The 14,937-nt window shown below is 39.1% G+C and overlaps 1 protein-coding gene across 3 annotated transcripts in view; it reads left to right on the top strand.

Annotated features, from left to right (window-relative positions):
* Positions 1-6,936: 6,936 nt before the first annotated feature.
* HDAC11 (histone deacetylase 11) overlaps positions 6,937-14,937 on the top strand; it is a 56,930-nt gene continuing 48,929 nt past the window's right edge. For all 3 annotated transcript variants that reach the window (XM_075833810.1, XM_075833812.1, XM_075833809.1), the window contains exon 1: positions 6,937-7,012. In XM_075833810.1, coding sequence (XP_075689925.1) covers positions 6,972-7,012 — 41 coding nt within the window. In that variant the 5' untranslated portion in view covers positions 6,937-6,971. The remainder of the gene's footprint in view (positions 7,013-14,937) is intronic.

The raw sequence follows: 14,937 nt of genomic DNA, 5'->3' as shown, positions 1-14,937 counted from the left end.
GTATTTTCATATTCCGCTGCACTGCCACATACCGGCGTTTCAGGCATCCTATTGGTCCAAGGTGTCCCCAATGTCCGCCCCATTTTGCCCGCCCCAATGGTATATTAAGGGATGATGAGTTTACTTAGGCATGATGTGTGGTATATACAGGGATGATGGGGATTATCCTCCAGATCATGCACACTTGGTATAGATGAGGCTACATGTACTGGATGTATACACACACATGTACATTACCTGGTGATTACTACTCTCATCATCGCCGCCTTCTGTCCGCCGCACTCGCACCTCCTGCCATCATCCCTGTATATAACCCCCATCATCCCCGTATATACCAGCCATCATCCCTGTAAATTACCCCCATCATCCCTGTATACAGTGGCGTAACTACCGCCGTAGCAGCAGTAGCGGCTGCTACGGGGCCCGCGGCATGAGGGGGCCCGTGTCGCCCGCCGGCACGGGCCCCCACCATGGCCCGAGGCTCCGCTAGCAGCCGCTATGGCTGCTACAGCGGGACGCCACTGAACACTACGGCAGAGCAGGGAGGTATCTCCCCGCTCTGCCATTAACTGGTTCCCGACCGCTGGCTGTGTTTTTACGGCCAGCGGTCAGGGTCCTTAAAACCCGAGCCATAGACTTTCTACGGCTCGGGTTTTTGAACTTGCTGCCCGCGCGATCGGGCAGCTGAATGTCGGGTCTCCGGCTGTCAGTGACTGCCGGGGACCCTGAGGAGAGGATAGAAGCAGCTTTCGCTGCTTCTGTCTTCTCTGATCACTTGTACACAGCGCTGAATGCGCGTTGTGTACAGGAATAGAGACAGCAGCAGCGGCGCTGTCTCTATTCCTCCCGGTGATCATGTGACTGGTCACATGATCGCCGGGTGCCGTTAGTGGCAGGCTGCTGCTGGGTCTTACTAGACCCAGCACAGCCCTATTAGTGACAATAGTCACTATGAGAGGGCTGATTTCCCCTGTAACTGGGGCTGCTGTGCAGCTCCAGCTCCAGTTACATTGGAAAAACATGGTGTAAAAGAAAGAAAAAATATATATAAACAGACCATAGTAATAAAAAAATAATAAAGTAAAGTGCAAAAAAAATTTAAATAATAAATACACATAAAATACCCACCCCAAAAAAAAACGTCCGTTCCCCCCCCCCCCGCCAATCATTGTTGTAACGCTAGCGCTGACCCAATTACTGTAATATAGACATGTAATATATAAAAATTTACGGTAGACAATGACGATCACAAATAAAAGGTCTATTTTAGGGTAAAACTAAGTTATTACCAAAAAAAATATTGATGAAATGTAAAAAAGCTTATTTTTTTACTATTATTTTCAAACTTTATGAATAAAAATTCTAAAATAGCAAAAAAGGTGTGTATAAAAACGATAAAATTGTGAAACCTACATTGTCTACGGAAAAAAGGTCGCAAAAATCACGTCGTTAGCCCAACAAATAAAAAAGTTCTCCACAGGACATCCACAGGATAGGGGATACATGCGTGATCGCTGGCATTGACAGGGAGAACGGGGGACCGAAAGTCCCCTGAAGTTCTCCATCACAAACCTCGGACTTCCGGGGTCTGTGTCCGCAGCTCCGTAGAAATGAATGGAGCGCCGGTCGTGCTTGTGCGCATGCGTGACCAGCGCTCCTTTCATTTTTATTGAGCTGCGCAGACGCCGGAAGTCAGAGGTTAGTCATGGAGAACTTGGGGGGACTTTCAGTCCCCCGTTCTCCCTATCAATGCCAGCGATCACACATGTATCCCCTATCCTGTGGAGATCCTGTGGAGAGGGGATACATGTATTTTGTGGGACACATTGTAGGTCGCATTTTTTTGGGAGGGGGGACGCTGTATGGCGTTCCCTACAGGGGGGGAGCTGTATGGCGTTCCCTACAGGGGGGGAGCTGTATGGCGTTCCCTACAGGGGGGGCTGTATGGCGTTCTCTACAGGGGGGGCTGTATGGCGTTCTCTACAGGGGGGGCTGTATGGCGTTCTCTACAGGGGGGCTGTACGGCGTTATCTACAGGGAGCTGTATGCCGTTCTCTACAGGGGGGGGGGCTGTAAAAAAGGCACTATCTACAAGGGGGGGGGGGTTGTGTGACACCCAGGGGAGGGGGGCCCCAGTCAAAAGTTTGCTATGGGGCCCAGTCTTTCCTAGTTACGCCCCTGCCTGTATATAACCCCCATCATCCCCTTATATACCAGTCATCATCCCTGTAAATTACCCCCATCATCCCTGTATATATAACCCCCATCATTCCTATACCATTGGGGCAGGCACTGTCCGCTCGTGTAGAGAGGGCATTGAGGCTAAACTAGAAGTAAATGGAGCAGGCATAGAGGCGGGGGGGGGGGGGGGGGGGGGGTTCTATTAGATCCCCCCTGACTAGGGAGCAGATACTGGAGAGCAGAAGGAAAAGGAACAATTGCAAACTGGACATAAAGCTACTGTGTATAGGTGTGACAGAGAAGGGGCTGGCTTATCTAATGAACTGTGCCAGGCAGCCAGCCCCTTCATCATGTCACCCACACACAGAGGGGTGGGGGTGCATCCTTGGGCACGTCACTGTGAAGGGGGGGGACCTTCACTTCCCAGAACACATCACAGGGCAGGGAAATGTGAACATCCTTGTAGTTTCGAAAGTGAGAGTATTTTAGTGAGTGTCTCCATTTTACATTTCCTAACCAATTAGGAACATTTTATGTCGTCGTACAACCCCTTTAACCACTTCCCGACCAGAAGCTTTAGGCTGGGTGCACACGAGCACATTAACGTCCGTAATGGACGGACGTATTTCGGCCGGAAGTACCGGACCGAACTCAGTGCAGGGAGCCGGGCTCCTAGCATCGTAGTTATGTATGACGCTAGGAGTCCCTGCCTCTCCGTGGAACTACTGTCCTGTACTGAAAACATGATTACAGTACGGGACAGTTGTCCTGCAGAGAGGCAGGGACTCCTAGCATCGTACATAACTATGATGCTAGGAGCCCGGCTCCCTGCACTGAGTTCGGTCCGGGACTTCCGGCCGAAATACGTCCGTCCATTACGGACGTTAATGTGCTCGTGTGAACCCAGCCTTACCCCCTTCCTCACCAGGCCCATTTTTAAGTTTTATCCATGTGCCAAATTAAAAGCAAACTGTTGTACACTCTCCCAACCTAGGTGTATTTGGTCCTTTTTTTTTCTCAGAACATATTGGGCTTCCATATTGTGTAAAAAAATAATATATATATATAACTTTTTTTTTAAGTATGGGGAAAAAAAGGGAATATGTGATATTAGGTTTTTGACATCTGGCGCATGCCACTGGGTAAACACATCTGAATATATCACTCCTCAACATTGAAATTGCAACACCAAGAAGGGCAAGCCGTAAGGTTATACAAATGGAGGGAGTAGCAGGTGTCGCTAATATCTTCAAATGATGACATTTTCAAGCACCGAGCTCCACTCTGTGGCCTGTGGGTGAGCCATGAAAGCCAGATTGAAAGCAAAGTTTTTTAGCCACATAAAACCTCAAAAATTTAGAACAAGTATTGTGGGGTGATTGTGCGATGCCTCCTGTTCGTCGACGTGCCAGTTATCGCCAGAGGGACAGAATCCTTGAACTGAGTGACCTTGGTTTATCACTATGCCAGATCACTACACGCCTAGTCCGAGATGTCAGCACTGTTCAACGTTGTGTGTCCCGGAGGTTGGGAGAACAACAATGAACGGGAATGACAGCAAGAGGTGCGCAGAGGCGAACCACTGCACAGACGGATCGTCTGATTGGAAGAATGGCGCGTAGTGATCCATTCTGTACTGCAAGTGAAATTGCACATCACATCCCAAGCCTAGGGCGGCAACCAGTGTTGACACAAACCATCACAATTTGCACGACATTTGGCCATGAGGCAGACATACAGCTACAGGTGTTCTATTGACCACACGTCACAGCTCTCAAAGGCTATCATGGTGCACAGCAAGGCTGGTATGGAGGTCTATCCTCTTCAGTTATGAGTCCAGCTTTTGTCTTGGATGCAATGATAGCTGGAAAATGGTCTGGAGACCACGTGGGCCTCGCCATGAAAAGGCCTTCATAAGGGAACTTCACACTGGACCTACCCCCGGGATTATGATGTGGGGTGGCATAATGTACGGTAGCCAGACCCCTCCAGTCTTCATTTCAGGTACACAGACCATTTCTCCATAGTGTGCCAGACGCCGTTTTTCAAAAGGACAACCCTAGGACGCATGTTGCTCGTTCTACTATGAGCAGCATGCGTGGCCTAAATGTGCTACCATTGCCTGCAGCGTCCAGAGACTTGTCTCCCATCGAGCACATTGGGACGTCAGTGGTTGGCAATTGCAAATCGAGCTTCCAGCAGCCAATGCGTGCCCAAGTGTATTCAACGTGGCATAACATTCCTCAGACAACCATTAATAACCTCACTGAAAGCACGCCAAGGTGTGTAAGCGCATGTATTTCTGCATGTGGCGCTCATACTCAATACTGAATAAAAAAAGATGTTTGGAATATTTTGTTTCCATTGTTTTATCACTTGCATATCATTAACATGTCTATCGATCCTGTGATTTCCACAATTCCAAAACTTTTACTTCTTGGGGTCGCAATTTCAATTCTGAGAAGTGTATATGGCAACTTCTGACGACCTCAGCTATACCAAATGTGTGCATTAGACGCTGGGCGCAAGGCGGAGCTTACAATAAATGGTGCGAAAACGAGCTTCTGGAGAGCAATTTTCCATAAAGCATTCACATCTGCGCTAGGAATTCCATCTTTCTGCTTCATCATAGGAGCAGAAAAATGGAACCTTAATGCTGTGATGGGTCCGTCACATCTGTTATCTGACAAACCTCATTGACTTTAATGGTTTCCGTGACGGTGTCCCTCATTTTACTCTTTTTTTTTTTGGGGCATTTTTCATAGAATCTGCGACAGGTTCCTAATGGAGCCTCCAACACAGCCTAAGGGCACGTTCAGACGTGGTGGTATTCCGCTGCAGACAGTCTGCTGTGGAATTCTCCAGCGGCCATTTCTATACATTTTTAGGAAAATTAGTTCAGACGTTGCAGAAAATTACTTTGCGGAATTTAGGCTGCGGGGCAGATTTTTCCCTCCACAGCATGCTCTTTCGATTGCGGAGAAGAAGCGAATTTCACAGCGGATTTCAGCCTTTGCAATGCAAAAACTGAAATCTGTGGCACGTCCGCTGTGATAACTGCAACGTCTGAATGACCTGTCAAATATGCAAATGTTGGTGCAGATTCATTGCGTAATTGCCCCAAATCTGCACCAACATTTGCAGCGGAAAAATTCCACCACATCTGAACGTGCCCTATTACTGTACCATATTGCAGCACACAGGGGTGCAGATTAACTGTGTCTGTGCTAGAATGAGTCAAAAAATGTGTCATATTTAGGCGCAATTTCATTTTAGAACAGATGTTTGCTCCTCTCGACAAAGGGGAGGGGCTTAACATGTGTCAAATTGCACCAAAATACTTGAAATTCGGTCGCAAATTAAGCCAAATCAAAAGAGGTATCATGTGTGATACTGTCTGCTCAGCCACTGTATCTAATCCTATCATGTGTGATACTGTCTGCTCAGCCACTGTATCTAATCCTATCATGTGTGATACTGTCTGCTGGGCCACTGCATCTAATCCTATCATGTGTGATACTGTCTGCTCAGCCACTGTATCTAATCCTATCATGTGTGATACTGTCTGCTCAGCCACTGTATCTAATCCTATCATGTGTGATACTGTCTGCTGGGCCACTGCATCTAATCCTATCATGTGTGATACTGTCTGCTCAGCCACTGTATCTAATCCTATCATGTGTGATACTGTCTGCTGAGCCACTGTATCTAATCCTATCATGTGTGATACTGTCTGCTGAGCCACTGTATCTAATCCTATCATGTGTGATACTGTCTGCTGGGCCCTATCTCTAATCCTATCATGTGTGATACTGTCTGCTGAGTCATTGTATCTAATCCTATCATGTGTGATACTGTCTGCTGGGCCACTGCATCTAATCCTATCATGTGTGATACTGTCTGCTCAGCCACTGTATCTAATCATCTCATGTGTGATACTGTCTGCTCAGCCACTGTATCTAATCCTATCATGTGTGATACTGTCTGCTGAGCCGATGTATCTAATCCTATCCATAGTTTATAGGGTCGTAGTGCTATAGATATGCTATGCTGTCTCCTATACACACATTTTTTTTTGGGCGGACACATATGTATTGGGGCTATTTCCCCTGATATTTTAAGTCCTTAGTGATGCCCCGGCTGCTAGTGCTGCAGTGTTGGGTCACTTAGGAGACCCAGCGATGCAGCTGAAAGCTGCGGGCCGTCGGCCATGAGAAGTTTGCGGGGAGGGGGGGCCCAATAGGAACTTTTGCATCGGGGCCCATGAGCCTTTAGCTACGCCCCTGCTTCCAGTTATTCCCTTGTTCTGCTCCTCTGATGGAGCAAACCAGCGGAATGACGAGCGTAGGTGTTCTTCATTTTTGTTCCGCAGCTTCTATTTATTAACTGTACATACAAGCTGGAGAAGGACATTGTAAGCCGTATCTGTCTGTGAGCTGATCGACAGCTCAACTGAGAGCAGGTCCTTTGTGCCTCTCGCACCTCATCTATCCCTAAGGCTGGGTTCCCATGGGTTGGATACGCTGCGTAAAACTATGCAGAGTATCCAACTAAGAACTGCAGGGAATTCTGGTAAAAAAACTGCACCAAATTGTGGTGCAGATTTTCAGGCAGAAACAGCGGTGGGAAAAAAAAGTTAATACTTACTCTACGGGCATTGTCATAATGACGAGTCCCTCCCTGCAGTACAGTCTCCTGGGATGACGCTGCAGTCAATGTGACCGCTGCAGCCTATGATTGGCTGCAGCAGTCACATGGGATGAAAAAGTCATCCCAGGAGACCGGGCTGGATGGAGAACAGAGGAACATGTCTCTATGACAACGTCCAGGGGTAAGTAGTAGGCTATATTCACACGAGCGTTATGTTTTTTTAATGGACGTCACACGGTCGTTTTCATAACAATGAAGTTCTATGGGTGTATTCAGATGGCCGTTTTTTTATGGCCCGTGAATACTAGTTCTATTTTTGTCTGATTTCATGGCCCAGAGGCCTCCATAGCAGTCATTGGATCCGTTTTTTAACAGCCGTTTTTCATAAAGCCAACCTTGTGGCGGCCGTTAAAAACTGATCCTCACAAATCCTCGTGCACAGTGTGACTTTACGTGCTGAGCCCGGATTTTTTTCTTGCAATTTAAAGAGAACCTGTCACCAGCGTTTCACCTATTAAACCAGCAATACCTGGTGGTAGTGGGTGAAAAATCCTTTTTATGCAATTATTATATCATTATCTTCGAAGTAGGCTCTGTACCTTTAGCGCATCGATGTCATGTTCTGGTGCGTGCGCACAACAGGACATCATAGTGATGCATGCGCAGTAACTAGATTTGAGGCCTGGATGAAGCAGGGAAGGGTGTCGGACCATACAAGACGGGTGCATGCGCGCTGTCTCAGATATGATTTCGGCATTCAGGGCAAGCCAGCTTTTGGTGGTGTATGGGCATAAGAAGAGGAACGAACCAGACTGATGGATTATTACCAGAAAAGGCGCAAAATGTTAGCAGACCTTTATTTACGGTCAGAGGAGTTTAGGCGAGGGGATAACGGCAATGAACTTTTGACAGCAGCGGCCAGCAAGGGGTGAGTAGCGTTCAATATGTGAAATGCTGGTGACAGGTTCCCTTTAAACTGCATAAAAAAAAAACTTCTAAAAATGCTAGCGTTATTAAAATGTATCATGCGCTTTTCAATTGGTGTCATTTTGTACATGTTTTTTTTCTGTCAAGTCCTATAGAGAAGCCTATGGGAAAAAGGCCTGAAAAAACGCCATATCAAGGGAATGCTGTGTTTGGGAAAAAATGCTATTGACCACAAAGTTGTGTGTAGCGCATTTGATATTTTACTGTAAACTTCAATGCAACATCTGGCCACACTAAAAAAAAAACGCATAAAAACGCCACAAAAAATATACAAAGACGCTGTGTGAATCCAACCTAAGGTAATTACAGGCACGACCGGCCGCTGACAGCCACCCGCATTTGCAGGCCATGCTCCCATATAAAGTATGGGAGCACGGTCCGAAAAAAGCAAAAAATAGGACATGTCCTATCTTTTGCTGAGCCTTTCTATGGCAGGGACACCTTCCCGTAAATATACGTGAAGGTGTCCGTAGGCAATAGAAATTAATGGGTCCGTAATTACGGATAAATTCTACGGTCGTGTGCATGGGGCCTTATACTGATAAAATCAAAGTTGATCACCTTAGATTTCATACATTTTTATTGAAAATACTAAAATAGGGCATATAAAAAGGTCCATAGACACACTAACAGAAAGACGACCATCACATGAACTCCTGCTAAGGAGTGATAAACAGTATATACATGAGACATAGAGTAAGGTATGGCGTACACAGACAGACCAAATGCGGACAAAGCCCAATGCAAAATTGTGTATAAATACATGTACAGCAATGGTCTGTGTGAGAATAAAAATAATGGAGAAAATATCACCACACTGACCCATAAGGTGCTGTCCTATTTTTGTCAGTTTTCACGGATACGTCAATAGACTCAAGTCTATGAGGGATCCGTGAAAACGGGTCCCGCAGGGGTATGACTCGGCCGTGAAAAACTGACCTTTTTGACGTCCGACTTTACACTTGTTCGTTTGAATAAGCACTTTGGATTAAATGAGGTGTCAAAGGCAGACAGGAACTGTCAGTCGAGCCATCTGTTTTGAAGTATATTATTGTCTGTCAGGGAATGTTAACACGTGCTATTTTCGGACATTTTTTTTTGGCCGTAAACGTCAGTAAAAACATCAGAAAAATCGGAAGTAGAATGCCTACTGTTCTGTTCCGACAGCGCGTTTTTTTATGCCTAGTTTTCCAAAAACGGCACGTAAAAAGACGACCTCAAAAAGAAGTGCATGTCATTTCTTGAGACTTTTTGGAGCCGTAAAACACGCAGCAAAGAACGCAAGTTGCTAAAAAAAAGTCTGAAAATCAGGAGCTGTTTTCCCTTGAAAACAGCCCAGTATTTTCAGACGTTTTTTGTTAAGCATGTGAACATACCCTTGCCCCATGGGGCTATCTACTGGGGGTGTGTGTGGCACTATCTACAAGGGGTGTGTGTGGCATTATCTACAGAGGGCAATGTGGCAGCGTCTACAGAGGGCACTGTGGCAGCATCTACAGAGGGCACAGTGGCAGTATCTACAGAGGGCAATGTGGCAGCGTCTACAGAGGGCACTGTGGCAGCATCTACAGAGGGCACAGTGGCAGCATCCACAGAGGGCAGTGAGGCAGTATAGCGTCCATGGCCACAGGCCGTCGGGTTTACTCACCTCCCGACGCCCACAGCCATGGATCAGTGAGCGCTGGCTCGCATCTCCTTCCATGAGACGCCAGCACTCACTTCCGCTCCAGTCCGCTGTGTCCCGTAGGGTGCGCGCACACGCTCGTGCCCGGTCTTAAAGGGCCAGCGCGCACACATGTGAACAATCATCATCATCATCAACTACACATGATTCATGGACTATAAGAAGGGCCCTGCCCTTCTGATCCTTGCCTGAGCATTGTTAGTGTATCCCAAGTCTGTATTGCAAATGGTCCCTTAGTGTTTTCCCGTTCCAGTTGTTACCCGTGCCCTGTTACCCGTATCCTGTATCCCTTGCTGTGTTCTTGTTTCTGAGCCTCTTAGAGTTGGAGTTGTGCACTACTGCACCTCCTGTCATTTGCCACGTCCAGTGTCGTTTGCCACGTCCAGTGTCTTCTGCCACGTCCAGTGTCTTCTGCCATGCCCAGTGTCGTCTGCCACGTCTAGTACTGTCTGCCATGTCTGGCGCAACCTGATGCACCTACCTCCACCCGTGCTGAAGCCACAGCCACTGTCTGGACTAGTTCAGGTACCCGTGTGCCTAGTGGGTCCACATACCCTGTGATCGTGACAGGCAGCATCTACAGAGGTCACTGTGCAATTATCTACAGAAGGCACTGTGGTATTATCTACGGGTGGGTGTGTGGCAGTATCTACAGAGGACATTGTGGCATTATCTAGGGGTGTGTGGCATTGTCTACAGAGGGCACTGTAGCATTATCTACAGAGGGTACTGTGGCAGTATCTACAGAGGGCACTGTGGCATTATCTAGGTGTGTGTGGCATTGTCTACAGAGGGCACTGTAGCATTATCTACAGAGGGCACTGTGGCAGTATCTACAGAGGGCGCTGTGGCAGTATCTATAGAGGGCTCTGTGGCAGTAGCTATGGGTGGGTGTGTGGCAGTATCTACAGAGGACACTCTGGCATTATCTAGGGGTGTGTGGCATTATCTACAGAGGGCACTGTAGCATTATCTACAGAGGGTACTGTGACATTATCTACAGAGGGCACTGTGGCCGTATCTATAGAGGGCACTGTGGCAGTATGTATAGAGGGCTCTGTGGCAGTATCTATAGAGGGTTCTGTGGCACTATCGAAAAAGGGGCTGCCTAATCTTGACATTTATGTGTCTGCCAAACGCTGCCAACTGAGCCGCCGGACTGCATTTAGCGACACTTAAACTGGAAAATTGGATTGTTGAAATAAGGATGTGGAGTAAACGCGCAAATTTCCGTTAAGTTTAAACCTAGTGCTATTATTATTATTCTAGTAATGTAATGTAGTTTACTTATAGTAATTATAGCAATGTAGTATTCTTATAGTAATGTAGTAATGTAGTATTATTATAGTAATGTAGTATTATAGTAATGTAGTATTATTATAGTAATGTAGTATTATAGTAATGTAGTATTATTATAGTAATGTAGTATTATAGTAATGTAGTATTATAGTAATGTAGTATTATTATAGTAATGTAGTATTATAGCAATGTAGTATTATTATAGTAATGTAGTATTATAGTAATGTAGTGTTATAGTAATGTAGTATTATTATAGTAATGTAGTATTATAGTAATGTAGTATTATTATAGTAATGTAGTATTATAGTAATGTAGTATTATAATAATGTAGTATTATAGTAATGTAGTATTATAGTAATGTAGTATTATTATAGTAATGTAGTATTATAGTAATGTAGTATTGTTATAGTAGTGTAGTATTATTATGGTAGTGTAGTATTATTATAGTAATGTAGTATTATTATAGTAATGTAGTATTATAGTAATGTAGTATTATAGTAATGTAGTATTATTATAGTAATGTAGTATTATAGTAATGTAGTATTATTATAGTAATGTAGTATTATAGTAATGTAGTATTATAATAATGTAGTATTATAGTAATGTAGTATTATAGTAATGTAGTATTGTTATAGTAATGTAGTATTATAGTAATGTAGTATTATAGTAATGTAGTATTATTATAGTAATGTAGTATTATAGTAATGTAGTATTATAGTAATGTAGTATTATTATAGTAATGTAGTATTATAGTAATGTAGTATTATAGTAATGTAGTATTATTATAGTAATGTAGTATTATAGTAATGTAGTATTATTATAGTAATGTAGTATTATAGTAATGTAGTATTATTATAGTAATGTAGTATTATAGTAATGTAGTATTATAGTAATGTAGTATTATTATAGTAATGTAGTATTATAGCAATGTAGTATTATTATAGTAATGTAGTATTATAGTAATGTAGTGTTATAGTAATGTAGTATTATTATAGTAATGTAGTATTATAGTAATGTAGTATTATTATAGTAATGTAGTATTATAGTAATGTAGTATTATAATAATGTAGTATTATAGTAATGTAGTATTATAGTAATGTAGTATTATTATAGTAATGTAGTATTATAGTAATGTAGTATTGTTATAGTAGTGTAGTATTATTATGGTAGTGTAGTATTATTATAGTAATGTAGTATTATTATAGTAATGTAGTATTATAGTAATGTAGTATTATAGTAATGTAGTATTATTATAGTAATGTAGTATTATAGTAATGTAGTATTATTATAGTAATGTAGTATTATAGTAATGTAGTATTATAATAATGTAGTATTATAGTAATGTAGTATTATAGTAATGTAGTATTGTTATAGTAATGTAGTATTATAGTAATGTAGTATTATAGTAATGTAGTATTATTATAGTAATGTAGTATTATAGTAATGTAGTATTATAGTAATGTAGTATTATTATAGTAATGTAGTATTATAGTAATGTAGTATTATAGTAATGTAGTATTATTATAGTAATGTAGTATTATAGTAATGTAGTATTATTATAGTAATGTAGTATAGTAATGTAGTATTATAGTAATGTAGTATTATTATAGTAATGTAGTATTATAGTAATGTAGTATTATTATAGTAATGTAGTATTATAGTAATGTAGTATTATAGTAATGTAGTATTATTATAGTAATGTAGTATTATAGTAATGTAGTATTATTATAGTAATGTAGTATTATAGTAATGTAGTATTATAGTAATGTAGTATTATTATAGTAATGTAGTATTATAGTAATGTAGTATTATAGTAATGTAGTATTATTATAGTAATGTAGTATTATAGTAATGTAGTATTATAATAATGTAGTATTATAGTAATGTAGTATTATAGTAATGTAGTATTGTTATAGTAATGTAGTATTATAGTAATGTAGTATTATAGTAATGTAGTATTATTATAGTAATGTAGTATTATAGTAATGTAGTATTATAGTAATGTAGTATTATTATAGTAATGTAGTATTATAGTAATGTAGTATTATAGTAATGTAGTATTGTTATAGTAATGTAGTATTATAGCAATGTAGTATTATTATAGTAATGTAGTATTATAGTAATGTAGTGTTATAGTAATGTAGTATTATTATAGTAATGTAGTATTATAGTAATGTAGTATTATTATAGTAATGTAGTATTATAGTAATGTAGTATTATAATAATGTAGTATTATAGTAATGTAGTATTATAGTAATGTAGTATTATTATAGTAATGTAGTATTATAGTAATGTAGTATTGTTATAGTAGTGTAGTATTATTATGGTAGTGTAGTATTATTATAGTAATGTAGTATTATTATAGTAATGTAGTATTATAGTAATGTAGTATTATAGTAATGTAGTATTATTATAGTAATGTAGTATTATAGTAATGTAGTATTATTATAGTAATGTAGTATTATAGTAATGTAGTATTATAATAATGTAGTATTATAGTAATGTAGTATTATAGTAATGTAGTATTGTTATAGTAATGTAGTATTATAGTAATGTAGTATTATAGTAATGTAGTATTATTATAGTAATGTAGTATTATAGTAATGTAGTATTATAGTAATGTAGTATTATTATAGTAATGTAGTATTATAGTAATGTAGTATTATAGTAATGTAGTATTATTATAGTAATGTAGTATTATAGTAATGTAGTATTATTATAGTAATGTAGTATAGTAATGTAGTATTATAGTAATGTAGTATTATTATAGTAATGTAGTATTATAGTAATGTAGTATTATTATAGTAATGTAGTATTATAGTAATGTAGTATTATAGTAATGTAGTATTATTATAGTAATGTAGTATTATAGTAATGTAGTATTATTATAGTAATGTAGTATTATAGTAATGTAGTATTATAGTAATGTAGTATTATTATAGTAATGTAGTATTATAGTAATGTAGTATTATAGTAATGTAGTATTATTATAGTAATGTAGTATTATAGTAATGTAGTATTATAATAATGTAGTATTATAGTAATGTAGTATTATAGTAATGTAGTATTATTATAGTAATGTAGTATTATAGTAATGTAGTATTGTTATAGTAGTGTAGTATTATTATGGTAGTGTAGTATTATTATAGTAATGTAGTATTATTATAGTAATGTAGTATTATAGTAATGTAGTATTATAATAATGTAGTATTATAGTAATGTAGTATTATAGTAATGTAGTATTATTATAGTAATGTAGTATTATAGTAATGTAGTATTGTTATAGTAGTGTAGTATTATTATGGTAGTGTAGTATTATTATAGTAATGTAGTATTATTATAGTAATGTAGTATTATAGTAATGTAGTATTATTATAGTAATGTAGTATTATAGTAATGTAGTATTATTATAGTAATGTAGTATTATAGTAATGTAGTATTATAATAATGTAGTATTATAGTAATGTAGTATTATAGTAATGTAGTATTATTATAGTAATGTAGTATTATAGTAATGTAGTATTAGTATAGTAATGTAGTATTGTTATAGTAGTGTAGTATTATTATGGTAGTGTAGTATTATTATAGTAATGTAGTATTATTATAGTAATGTAGTATTATAGTAATGTAGTATTATAGTAATGTAGTATTATTATAGTAATGTAGTATTATAGTAATGTAGTATTATTATAGTAATGTAGTATTATAGTAATGTAGTATTATAATAATGTAGTATTATAGTAATGTAGTATTATAGTAATGTAGTATTGTTATAGTAATGTAGTATTATAGTAATGTAGTATTATAGTAATGTAGTATTATTATAGTAATGTAGTATTATAGTAATGTAGTATTATAGTAATGTAGTATTATTATAGTAATGTAGTATTATAGTAATGTAGTATTATAGTAATGTAGTATTATTATAGTAATGTAGTATTATAGTAATGTAGTATTATTATAGTAATGTAGTATAGTAATGTAGTATTATAGTAATGTAGTATTATTATAGTAATGTAGTATTATAGTAATGTAGTATTATTATAGTAATGTAGTATTATAGTAATGTAGTATTATAGTAATGTAGTATTATTATAGTAATGTAGTATTATAGTAATGTAGTATTATTATAGTAA

The sequence above is a fragment of the Rhinoderma darwinii genome, chromosome 7 (assembly GCF_050947455.1).
Source record: "Rhinoderma darwinii isolate aRhiDar2 chromosome 7, aRhiDar2.hap1, whole genome shotgun sequence".
In the NCBI taxonomy this organism is placed as follows: domain Eukaryota; kingdom Metazoa; phylum Chordata; class Amphibia; order Anura; family Rhinodermatidae; genus Rhinoderma; species Rhinoderma darwinii.
Note: the sequence above shows the minus strand (reverse complement) of the source record. Positions and strands in the feature narration are given on the sequence as shown.